The sequence below is a fragment of the Petaurus breviceps genome, unplaced genomic scaffold, assembly GCF_028583685.1.
Source record: "Petaurus breviceps papuanus isolate PSGF00001 unplaced genomic scaffold, PetGlider_PUasm1.0 91133, whole genome shotgun sequence".
In the NCBI taxonomy this organism is placed as follows: Eukaryota; Metazoa; Chordata; class Mammalia; order Diprotodontia; family Petauridae; genus Petaurus; species Petaurus breviceps.
This window is the reverse complement of record NW_027187419.1, coordinates 53,471,859-53,484,812: the sequence shown is the minus strand read 5'-3', so window position 1 is coordinate 53,484,812 and position 12,954 is coordinate 53,471,859. Positions and strand designations below refer to the sequence as shown.

Below are 12,954 nucleotides of genomic sequence, written 5' to 3'. Positions count from 1 at the left end.
TAAAGTAGTAAGCTAGGAATTGGGATATAATCAAGGTGTCAGCTCCTCTACATATTGGCTTCTTCCTAGAGTTGTTGCCTCCCAAAGACCTGAAAACAGTCTGGAACCACATGTCTGCTTTCTGAAAACTGAAAGCCAGAAGACCAGGATCTTTCTTCTCTCAAACTTTTGCCAACTCTACCTCTCACACAGGCAGAGCATGTTAAGGAATTGATCTTCCCAAATGGGGAGAATGTCATGCAAATGGGCTATGAAGCTCATGATATATATATATATATATATATATATATATATATATATATATTAATGAAAGGGAATGTTGTCTTTGATAGAAAGTCAGTTTCTTGAGAACAGGGACTTTCTTTTTGGAACTGGTATCTTCAGTGCCTTTTACTTAAGTGTACTTAATAAAAACTTGTTCATTGATGGATTTACCTGCCTTTCACATTCTATGCACTTTATACATAATGAATGAATGAATGAATCAAACAAGAGTTATGTAGTACTTACCTACACAGTATGTCTCAGTGGATAGAGCAGTGTGGACTTGGAGTCAGGAAGACCTGAGTCTGAATGCTTCCTTAGATGTTTATATAATCTGAGGTTCAAAGTCTATTTTCATAAATCTCTCCTCTTTGGTAGAGACTGATTACTTATACTTACTAATATTAAGCATGACCCTGGACAAGTCACTTAACCTCTTTCAGTCTCAACATCCTGATCTCTAAAATAGGGATAATAATATCAATTGCCTCACAGAGTTATTGTGAGCATCAAATGAGATAATATATGTAAAACACTTTGCAATCTATAAAGCACTATATAAATACTAGTTCTTATTACTGGGAGCTCAGGGAGCTCTTCCACTTCCAGAGCTAGGGCAGCTACACTTCCCCCTCTGGGTTCTAGGGAGTTTACTAAATAGTCAGGGTGAATCTTTTCTAACCTATCAGCTTAAGTCCCAATTCTAATATGGCTCCACCCACTGTTAACAAGCATCGATTAGATTAGTGACCCAGTTTAATTTAACCAAATAAAATGAAGTAGCTTTTATAAAGGAACATTTATTTTGAAGTTATAGCATTAAAAGAAGTATAAATCATTCTTCCCCACCCCTCTGTAGGGGAAGGCATCACCTGAATTCCTGGGGAAAGTGGGCTTAGACTTAACATACTTTCTGTGTAGCATTTGCCCCACCAAATTCATTTCCAAATGCATTGTGAATGCTGGGTACTAAGTATTTCTGCAACTGCTAGGCTGGATCAAGTGAGGGTCAGGACTTTGTTTCTCACTATCTGGTTTATGGCAAATCCCAGCATGAACTCCAGCTCCTAGACCTCTGGTGGCTTATCATTTTGACCTTTCAAAGCTCATAAGGTTATACCTGTTTTCCAAACTGCTCACCCCAAACCAATAACCAGTATCCTCTGCTGACCCCTGTGGCCACTGCCAATCACTGCCCTTCCAATACCTTATCTTTCTAGCTGCCTCCCATAGGAAGGTATAGACTCAGATCTGATCCTTCTTCTGTAAAACCCTTTGGGCACTGTGAGCTTCTTTCCCCAACTTCTACCTACTATTACCCCTATGGTTTCACCAGTTATTCTTCTTATCCCAGCAAAAATCTGTCAGTGGCCATTTGGAATAGTCCCTGCCTCTACCTTAAATTCTTTGTCTCCATATCCTTCTAACTGACCCCACCTACATCCTAATCCAAAGTACCCACCCTTTCTACTGGCATTCTCATTTCATAGTGAACAAATTCTCCTTCATCCAGGAACTCATTCTTTCCTGCCCTTTTCATTGATTAGTCTTCAGAGGGACCTGGCTCCCCTATGATTGCATCCCTGGCTGTCCTCAGGTATACTTCATCAGTCTTTTTCCATGTTCTCAAGCTGATTGCATCTACCTCTCTTTCAAATCTTCAACCTCTCCCTATTGCCAGGATCCTTTTTTATTGCCTTCAAACATGCTCAGATTTCCCCCATCTTTAGAGACCCTTCACTAGACCATACCATCCCTTAAAGCTATCATCTTCTATCTCTCCTTCCTTTCTTAGTCAAACTCTGGAAAAGCTGTCTACACTCACTGCACTTCTTCCCTTAAATCATTCCTCAACTCTTTGAGATCCTACTTTTGATCTCATTGATGAGGGATGGCTATAGGTTCAGCAGGAACTCTGATCTTTTTCTAAGACCAGAAAGCCTGAGATTCAGTCTGGAAAGAATTCAGCCCAAGCCAACTTGGAGTCAGAGTTGTAAAAGTTTATTGTATGCTTTACAGTGGGCAAGGGTCCTTAGGAGACCTGCAAGCTTAAAGAAGACACAGGCATAGCTTTTAAGGAGTTAAGGCTATTCATTGGATGTCAATTATGCTGACCAGGTGAGAAGAGGGTGGGATTAGGGAGGAGTTAAGGTGGGGCCAGTGTTTAAAGAAACATACATTTTTAATGTCAACTTCGAAGGCATATGGCCCATAATTCACTGGGAAATAGCCCAGAGGGGTGGGGGGTGGGCTACTTGGAGGTATGGTTTTAGGCTTGAACCGTCACTAAGTCAGCTATCGGTCAAGGGTTGACAGAGAAGTGCCCAGTCTGCCACCTATCAGTGTCATGTTTGACAAGATTGATGTTTGGGAACCAAGGCTAAAGGAGACTCAGTATGTGGATAATTGCTAAGGATTTAACCTAGAGATAGGGTATTGAAGGATTTATGGGGGCAGTGGGACACTATACAAGGGGGAGATAATAGTCCTAAACTGGAATGTTTATAGATACTTTTGTGAAGGATTCATAGGTGTAGCTTGTCATTATTCCAAGCTGAGATAAACAATTCATGAGTTGTTGCTAGGCAGAGTTAATGCTCTGTAACTGGGGGTAGGGGTGGGGAGGGGGAGAGTGTGATTTTACAAACTGGTTTTACAAATCGGTCTTACAGACTGATGTTACAAATTGGTATTACAAATTGATTTTACAAACATAGATCCCAAGCACCCCATCATCATTACTCAATCAAAATTACCTTTTCCAAAGTTATCAGTGATCTCTTAAATGCCAAATATTTTCTCAGTTCTAATTCTTTTTTTTTTTTTTAAGCAATTGGGGTTAAGTAGCTTGCTCATGGTTACAAGACCAGTTATTTCTGGGTGTGGTGCTAAGTATCTGAGCCCGGACCGGGTCATCCCTACTCTGGGGCTGGTGCTCCTACTCTTACTTGATGTACTATCTGGCCGCCCCTCAGTCCTAATTCTTTTTGACCTATCTGCTGATGACACTTTTGACCAAGCTTTTCTTCCTGGATTGTCTCTTCCTTCTGGATTTTCATGACACTGTTCACTCTTGGTTCACCTTCTGTCTCTGACTACTTCAGTCTCTTTTACTAGCTCATTATTCACATTACAGTCTAACTGTAGGTGTCCCTTCAGGCTCTGTCCTAGGCCCCTTTCTCTTCTTCATGTATATATACTCTATCATCTCTTGATAACCTTATCAGTTACTATCCATTTAACTATCATCTTTATGCAGACAAATCCCAGATCTATGTACATAGCTGGAGCACATAAGGTATTCAGGGAGGCCTAACAGCTCTGGTGAGGGCTTGCTGAGCCCTTTTCAGGGCTTCTCATCTATCATTCAACTCTCACTTGTGGCTCCCAGAAACTATGGCATGTTCAGTGGTCACACCTTGGTAAACCATCTGGGCAGACAGGCTAAACTACGTTGAGAGTAACCAACAAGACCCTTTGGTGAGTTGGGGGGATGTCTGCTCCAAGTATATAAAGACTTCCCTCCACCCCCACAATGGGCGGATGAAAACAAGTTGTTTCAATGAAGGCAGCTGAAGCAGGTGCTATGGAGCATTTAGAGCACCTGTAACGTCACTGGTATTCTTCAAAAAAGGACAAACAACAATACATGGCTTCAGTCTCTCCCTTGTGCTTCAGTCCTGTATCACCAACTGCCTATTGAATATTTCAAACTGATTGTCCCAGAGACAGCTCAAACTCAACATGTCTGAAACCAAACTCATTATCTTTACCCTTAAATATCCCCCTTTTCCAAACTTCTTTATTCCCCCCCAAGAGGCACCACCCTCCTTCTAGTGCCCCACGCTTATAATTTCAGAATCATCCTTGATTCCTCACTTCCTTGTTCTGCCTAACTTCACACATCCAATCAGTTGCCCAATCTTGCTGTTTTTACCTTAACTACATCTGTTATAGCCAACCTCCCTTTTAATTCACAGTTGCCACCTTAGTTAAAACCCTCGTGCCTTGCCGACATTACTGCAAAGTCTTTCTAATTGTTCTCTCTGCCTCATGTCTTTCACCACACCAGTCTATTTTACAGACTGCTGCCAAAGTTAATTTCTTTAAGCACAGATATGACCATCTGACTTCACTACTCAACCAAAGCCAGTGCCTCTAGAATAAAATACATACCACTCTGTTCCATTTTAAGGAAAAAACCTAGCCCCAACCTTTTCAGCCACATTGGATCATACTCTGGAATCCAGTCTAAAAAGGCTTTCTCTCAGTTCCTCACTTTGTTGTACAGAATTAATATTGTTTTACTGTGGAAAAGGTTTCCACAACTATCAGATCTAATACTTGGTAGTTCGATGAATTTGGACCAGTCATTGTACAATTGTGGGCCTGCAGCTTCCTCATTTCTGGCAAACTGAATGATTGTGAAAACCTAATTGAAATTTATGCTATTCATCCTTCATGGAATGTTTCTTGTTTTCTGTTTCAGACATTAGAATGCCACAGTATGTCACAGCAGTCACACTAGACAATTATTTTTTCTTTTAAATAAGTCAAGTCTCCGTTTTGAAGAAGTAGGCTTTAAAAAACACATGGCTCTTCCCATGTCTGTTCATATATCATGGAATTTCATGGAAACTTAGTCTCAAAGACTGATAAAACAGAATTTTCCCTTCTTTAAGTTAAGAAAGGAAGTTGATGTACTGGGGAAATCCAGTCAAACGCTATTTAGTCTGAAGGTCTGTAACAGTTGCAATCCAAATGCTGGAGGGTGTGTCTGAACAGACTGTCAGCTTTTCTTTCGTCCTTTTGAATCATTTGTGAACAATCCAAGTGCAGAAAAAGACCAAGCTTTTTCTTGGCAAACTAAAGCAACTTGGTCTTAAATTCTAAGGTTGGAAAATAAAGTTTTTTTTTAAAAGGAGGAAATAAGAAATTACTCAAACAATTGACTAATCCTGTTACTTTCCGTCCTCATACAGTTTTTTAGACTTTACTTCATTGAATGGATTTATGAACTTCACCAGCCCCACCCGGCAATTCAGTCCTTTCTTCACCAAGGGGTTAAGTTATATGGTTATTCTGATTAGCGCGCCCGCCCGCAAGCTTTCTGGCGAAGATCTCCCCAACTGTAGTCACGTTTCCCCAAGCGCTCACTTCCCGCAGCCTATAGGAGGACTCCTTTCACCTTGCTTCGGGGTAGTCCTCACTAACGCTAGGGCTGGAGAAGAGAAGGAAGGAGCCAATGAGCGTGTGAGTTACATTCCTTTCCGTGCCCTTTTAGAGCCCCTGCCTCGGAGCCCGGCTGGCAGGTCTCCACCACCACCTCCTCCTCCTCCTCCTAGCTCCAGCTCCCGCAGCAGGGTCTCCTCGGGCATCGGGCTCCCTGCTGTGACCCCCGCGAGCGCCGGAGATGACTTCCACTCAGCATGGCAGCATTGTGATTTTTGGCAGGTAAACCTTTCGGTATGCCCAGCTGGGGTTTGGCTGCAAGAGCCCTGCTAGCTGCCATTTGCGATCTTGGGGAGAAAGAAGTTGAAGGTTGTGGCTGTTTGTACCTGAGCGTGGAGCCGCCTCCTTCATCCATCCCTCTCTTTTTTTCCTCCCCCGACCCCCGCGGCGTGGCGTTTTTGGCAGCTGCGGCCGATTTTCCGGTTTTCAAATTGCTTTTATTTTATTTTTTAAAGAGCCCTCCATATTCAAAATGCAACTTGATCTTCAGCAGTTTCTTTGGAAGAAAGTGGTCAGCCCTGTGCTTGTTCCTGCTTTGTAATTAAGTTACTCTAAGCCCGTGGCCTCCCTAGGGGTGTGTGTGGTGGTGTTCAGTTTCATACCTTTTCTTAAAGCTAGGTGATGCATTTCAGTCATCTTTCCGGGAGGCTGAATGGGAGCCTTGAAACGGGAGCAGCACCTTTAGGTGAATTTAATTCATTCTGCTGGAAGCAGTCAGTCAGCGAACACTTATTAAGCGCCCACTATATGTCAGGCACCAGGATACTCAGAAGCAAAAAGAGAGTCCCTGCTCACAAGGAGCTGCTTAGTGTAATCGGGGTCACACCATTTGAACCACTATGTGCAAACAAGATATGTGTCGGATTAACTGGGGAGACTCAAAGGGAAGGCACGAAAATTAAGGAGGACTGGGATAAGTTTCTTGCAGAAGGAAGCTCACCCTTTCCCAGCCCAATTATTCCTTTTAACTCTTCTTTGACTTTGGGATCAACATGGGGAAATTGTCCTTAAGTGACAAAACTTGGAGTGGCAGAATGACAGTTTTCTATTGGATGACATCTTACCAATTTGAGACACATTATGAGCCTATAACAATAGATTTTTTTTCTGAAAATAAACTTTTCCTGTTTTTATTCAAAACATGTCTTTTTTCTTTCTTTTTGCTCTTGTAGTAGTATGACATTTTAGCTCAGCAGCGGCTCCAAAGACACTACTTTGACAGCAGTTGACTTTACACAGTTGAGGTGTTTGGCTTCTTGTCTCTGGAAAAACGAAGTTGAGGAAACAGTTGCATGTATTTCTCTTATCATTTATTACTGATAGAATTGGTGAATTCTGTAAGTTTCCTGTTGACTTTCTGTCCAGGAAATGGTGAAGATTAACCTGACTTCGGCCTGTCTATGCATGACTTTGGCCTGTTGTTGTGTGGTGAAGGAGTAAAAGTGACCTTGTAGATAGAAATGGTTGTCTGGTGGGGATGACTCCCATGCTTAGTGCCCTTTTGACACATTTGGAGGTCTGCTGTACAGCAACCACATTTCCTGAGGTAATTTACCCAGCTTATTTCTAATATGTCGTGGAAAATGGAATTGCAATTTAATTTTAAATCCTAAAGTGCTCCTAACCTAAATGTGTCATAATTAAGATAAAAAACCTTTTTTTGATAATATATATTGAAAATGCCATGTCCCCCACTCTTCACATCTCTCTGTTAGTTTCTTCCTCAGTGAAAACAAGCAAAAAATGGAGAAAAGATGGAGATTGGGCTAGGGCAGTTTATTAAGGGATTCCTTTAAGTCATACACCAGGATTTCAGGGTACTCAAATATCCATTTTAATTTTTTTTTTTTGTGAGGCAAACTGACTTGCCCAGGGTCACACAGATAGTAAGTGTCTGAGGCCGATTTTGAACTTGATCTATCCACAGTGCCACATAGCTGCCCCCCCATTTCCTGTCACATACCAAACTCCTCGTGAAAGGCAGTTATCAGAAATTTTATCTTTGCATATAGAATCCTTTTCTCTTTTTATTAAGGGCACTTTCCATAAGAATTTCTCAGCTATATTTTTGAAAACCAAAACCACCAGGCCCAGCCACTTTAGAGAAATGCCCTCAATGGGGGTGGTACATAGGATTGGAAAGGAGGGAAAGTACTAGTAGGAATAGGGCTAGTGGAAGGAAGCTAAAGAGGGAAAAATGACAACTTTCAAGGAATAATCACTCTTATAAGACTGAGCTCCTTGAGAGCTAGGACTGTGGGGTTTTGTTTTTGTTTTTTTGGCTTCCTTTATAGAACAGTACCTGGCACATAGTAAGCACTTAAATGCTTGCCATCTTGACTAATAAATGTGAATGCATAGGAAGATTGAAGTATAGCTATGTGCAACTCTATACAAAGGAATATGATTATGAAAATTGAAAACAATGAGTAGTGTTTGCAAGTGGTCATTTAAGTCATACAAAATTTTATAGGATAGCTATATTTGACACAGTAAATGTGTTTCTGATTATGTGTATACTTTGGACCCTATTCTAAAAACCTGTACTAAAGCCATAATCCTGGGTTCTTGAAAGTTATATATCAACTTTACCGATCTCAGCTCATATTCTACCTTTTGCAAGAGGCCTTTCCTCATCCCTATCCACTCCAGCTGCTATGGCCTATCTCTGAGATAACTCTCCCATCTCCTTTGTATATTTTACATATTTGTACATACCTAGTTATTTAGATGTTGTTTCCTTCCAATGTAGGCTTCTTGGGCCAGTGGACCCCCTTCTCCTTTTCTTTGTTTCCACAGCCCTTGGCAGTGTCTGGCACAAAGTGCTTAATGAATGCTTGTTGGACTGACCATGAAGGAGAGAGACCAAATCTCTGGCTGATCTCAGTTTGATAAAATTTTTTTTTTTTGCCATATCAGTTTGGGATCATCTACTAAGTGGTGATCTGTATGGATGGGAGTAGTAGTACTCACAAGATGAGATTGTAGTATATTGGATTGGCAGCCCTACCTTTTTCTGTTATGCATGGGGGAGGGACTTAATGAGCATATTTTGTTTTTTGTTTAGATTTTTACTTAGATTTGCAGCATTCTGAAAGAGAAGCTTGAGGTATTTCCTTTTTTTTTTTGAAGAAAACAAAATACAGAAACTTTGTTTTGGGTTTGTAATAATATTAGCGTTTTCCAAGAAAATCTCATGAGTATTAATTTTTCTTCTTAAATGCTTATTTTAATTTTTAATCAGTCTAAAAGCATTTATCAGGCACTTACTGGGCATCATTTTAAAAACATCATTATGCCCCCAGCAAATTGGTAAAGATGAAAAAAGATGGGAATAGTCAATGTTAGAAGGATAGGCACATTAGTGAAATGTTGTTGATGGAACTGTGAATTAGTCTGTTTTTGGAAAAGCAGTTTGAAATTATGCTGGGAACATAATTAAAATGTCCATACCCTTTCATCTAGAGATCTCATTGCTGGGTAAATATCTACCCCCAAGGAAGCCAATGAAAGAAAAAGCAAAGCCTCATATATACCAAAATCTTTTTATATCACTTTTTGTAGTAATAAAGAACTAGAATAAGGCTGGATTTGAGCTTGTGTCTCCTTGACTTCAGAAAATGGCTAAACTAATTGTATATGAATGTAATGGAATTTGAAGATTTCAGAGGCATAGGAATAAATACTAATTCAGAATGAAGTAAGTAGAGCCAGCAAAACAATATACACAGTGACTACAACAATAACAATTTGAAACTGAAAGTTATGAAATTATAATGACCAAACTTGAGTTAAAGAAGAGATATGAGAAAGTATTGCCTTTTTTTTTCTTGCAGAGATGGGGGTGACAACTGAAGAACATCAATGTATAATTTCAGACTTGGTTGATGTGTTGGTCAATTTTACTGAACGTTTTAAAATTTGTTATAAGGGATGACTTTCTGGGTGAGGGAGGAGTAGGATTACATTGGGAAATGAAGGTGATTTAAAAACAAAAGATATTAATGAATTTTTAAAAGAGAATCACTGCAAGACTCAGCATGCTAAAGTCTCTTTTATTATAGGAATAGTTCTTGTGGCATCTAGGTGGTGCAGAGAAGAGAAGGAATGTTGTATTTGGAGTCAGGAAGACCTGTTTTCAATCCCTGCTGTAGACACTTAGTGACTCTCAGCAAGTCACTTAACCCCTCTCAGACTCCATTTCCTAACTGTAAAATGGGGATAATTATAGCACCTACATCATAGGATTTTCTCCAGGTTCCTGCAACATATGTAAAGTCCTTTAAGAATCTAAGAAAGCACTCATACAAATGCCAACTCTTATCATTATTATTATTTATATCTTCTCAGCAGATGAAGATCAAGAGTTAGAAACTGTTTTTAGTTACTTTAACAAAGGATATAAGACACGAGGAAATGTTAAATGATACTCCTTGACCCAGAATAGCTTTATTCACGACTTAAGTGGCCTGGTGGATAGAGATTGAATTCAGGAAGACCTGAGCTTAAGTCCAGCCTCAAGTGCTTACTAGCTATATGACCCAGGGCACATTGCTTAACCTCTCTGTCTCAGTTTCCTTAACTATAAATGTAGATAAAAATAGCACCCATCTCCCTTGGTTATGTGAAGGTCAAACTACATAATATTTGTGAAGTGCTTGCTAGCTATTATTATGTGAATTTAGAGGCATTGATGATTAAGTTGGAAAGACAAAACAAACATTTATCTCATTTTGGAAAGTGGAAACTGAATTCAATCTTTTAGTAGTAGCTTATGTTTCTACTCTAGAAAGTTTTGACTTCGTAGCAAAGTACTGTAAAGAATTATAAAGGACGCAGCATGGCATTATGGAAAGACTACTGGATAGGAGTTGGGCGATCTGAATTCAAGGCCTCATTCTTTCCCTAATGATAAAAATTATCATTAAGGATGAGCTGTGTGATCTTCGGCAAGTCACTTAACCTTGTTGGGCCTCAGTTTCCTCATCAGTAAAACGAGCATGATGATCTTGAACATCTGTTTCTGCTTTGATGGTTTCCAGTTTAGATGGTACATTAGGCTACTTCATCCTTCATCATTTGGTATGATTTAAAATTGCTTATTCTGATACCCGAAACAAGCTAAATTAAGAATTTTATAAGGCTAAGGTGTAATTTTGTCTCCCAAGGACCTCTCATCTTGTCCACAGCACCAGTTCAATGTTATGCCCCTAATGAATCACGTTACATTCAACTTCTGCCTCCTGTTGTGGTCATTGGCCTGTTTGGGACTTCAGTGAAAAAGTTGCTGAAATGTGCCCTTTACTTTTATCAATTTCTGCATAAAGAGGCCCTCTAGTAAAAAGTATGCTCTCTACCCCTTCCCTTTCTGTGGTCATACTAAAGTGTTGGGACTAACTTGGATGTTATTTATACCCATTTACAGTCTAAAATAAATGAAGAAGAAAATATAAGGAAGGAAATGAGTATTTATTAACTGCCTATAATGTGCCAGAACTCTGCTAAGCACTTTTATAATTATCTCATTTGATCCTCACAGCAGCACTGGAAGGTAGGTGTTTTTGTGATACTCATTTTACAGATGTGGAAACCGAAGCAAACAAAATGTAAGTGACTTGCCCAGGGTCACACAGCTAGTAAGTGTCTGAGACTGGAATTGAACTTGGATAGTTCTGAGATTCCTGGCCCAGTGGTCTATTCACTGCAGAGCCTAATTGCCCCAGTATATGCAGTCAACCAACCTTTTAGCAATTTTGAAGAGTATTTGCTTCTAGAAGTTGCTATCGGATCCTTTTTTACTTTCTGTAGGCTATTTGAGGCAGTGCTGCCTTCTGCAGCTGCATTATTCCTTTTTTTGGTCACCTTTCCTTGACATTTTTAGTTCTTTTTTTTTTTCCTACCTTGCATCAGATACTTATTAGTTATTTTGTAAAGCAAGTCTACTGCATAGTAGAGCCTGTCGGGCTTGGTTGTTCTGTTGAGGTCATTTTCAGATGCAAAGTGAGTTCTTTTCAAGGAGGAAATGAAGATCAGTTTATTTAACTTTTAGTACTTGACTAGGTAACCCATTTGGATTGGAGACATATATCAGTAATAAACTGGCCAATTGGAAGAATCAGACTTTGAATAAAAATTTTATTTTTTCAAAAAAATCCTAACTTTTAGGACTTGACTAGGTAGCCCATTTGGATTAGAGAGGTGTAGCAAGTAAAAAATTGGCCAATTGGAAGAATCAGACTTCTAATTAAAAAAATATTTTTACAGTCGGGGTCAGGCATACAGTAGGAATGCAGTTGATTGTAGAGTTAAGTCTATATCAGGGAATAGAATTATGGTTAAATTATAAACATATTTATTCTTCCTTCCTATCCTGTGATGCCTGTGCTGATACACATATACACAGGGGTATTCCAAAAGTTTAGTGTAATTTTAAGTTATTAAAGCTGCACTAAGACTTTTAGAATACCTTGTAGGCAATTATAATTATTATGATGTCAGGGCTAGCTAGAAATTTTGGTTTCCTCCAGCAATAAAATCCTTTACCTGTCATTTTGCAGTTCATAAATAGATGTCATGGGGGCAAGGCATTTGATTTAGATTTTCAGGGATGGGGAAGAAGGAGATTACAGGTATAGAGAGCAACTTGAAAAAAGAGAAATCTCAGGGTATGTTGTGGGGATAGGGAGCACTTTTTCTTTTTTTTGCTCTCTTTTTTTATTTTTTAGTTTATATCATTCATTTCCACAAGATTTTGAGTTACAAATTTTCTCCCCCGTTTTTTCCTACCCACCACCCCAACATCCCCTCCCCCAATCTGATCTCTCCCATATCTTCCCCCATCCCCTCCTACTTTCCAATAGGGCACAGTGGATCTCTATGCCCCAGTGCCTGTATATCTCATTTCCCAGTTACATGTAAAATAATAATAATAATAATATATATATTTTTAAACATTTGATTTTAAAACTTTGAGTTCCAGATTCTTTCCCTTCCTCACTTGTCACCCACCCTCACTGGGAAGATAAGCAATTCAATATAGATTGTACATGTGTAGTTATGCAAAACATTTCCATAGTGGATATATTGTGAAAGACTGACTATATTTCCCTCCATCCTATCCTACCCCCCACTTGTTCTATCTATTTTCTACTTTGATGATCCTGTCCCTTTTCAAAAGTGGGTGCTTCCAACTTCCTTCTCCCCCAGCCTGCCCTCCCTTCCATCATCCCCCCCGCCCCGCATCCCCTTCCCCCCTACTGTCCTGTAGGGTGAGATACCCTATTTAGTGTGTATGTCATTCTCTCCCTAAGCCAAACTCATTGAGAATAAGGTTGACTCATTCCCTTTTGTCTTCCTGTTCTTCCCCTCCATTGTAACAGTTTTCCCTTGCCTCTTCTATATTAAATAATTTACTTCATTCTGTCTTTCCCCATTTCTTCTCATTATATTCCTCTCTCA

The 12,954-nt window shown here is 39.6% G+C and overlaps 1 protein-coding gene across 2 annotated transcripts in view; it reads left to right on the top strand.

Annotated features, from left to right (window-relative positions):
- Window positions 1-5,402: 5,402 nt before the first annotated feature.
- Window positions 5,403-12,954, top strand: part of CRYL1 (crystallin lambda 1) — a 187,894-nt gene continuing 180,342 nt past the window's right edge. Inside the window, exon 1 of one of the 2 annotated variants that reach the window (XM_069080634.1) lies at window positions 5,403-5,517. In XM_069080634.1, the coding sequence (XP_068936735.1) occupies window positions 5,510-5,517 (8 nt within the window). In that variant the 5' untranslated portion in view covers window positions 5,403-5,509. The other variant, XM_069080633.1, reaches the window with a different exon arrangement.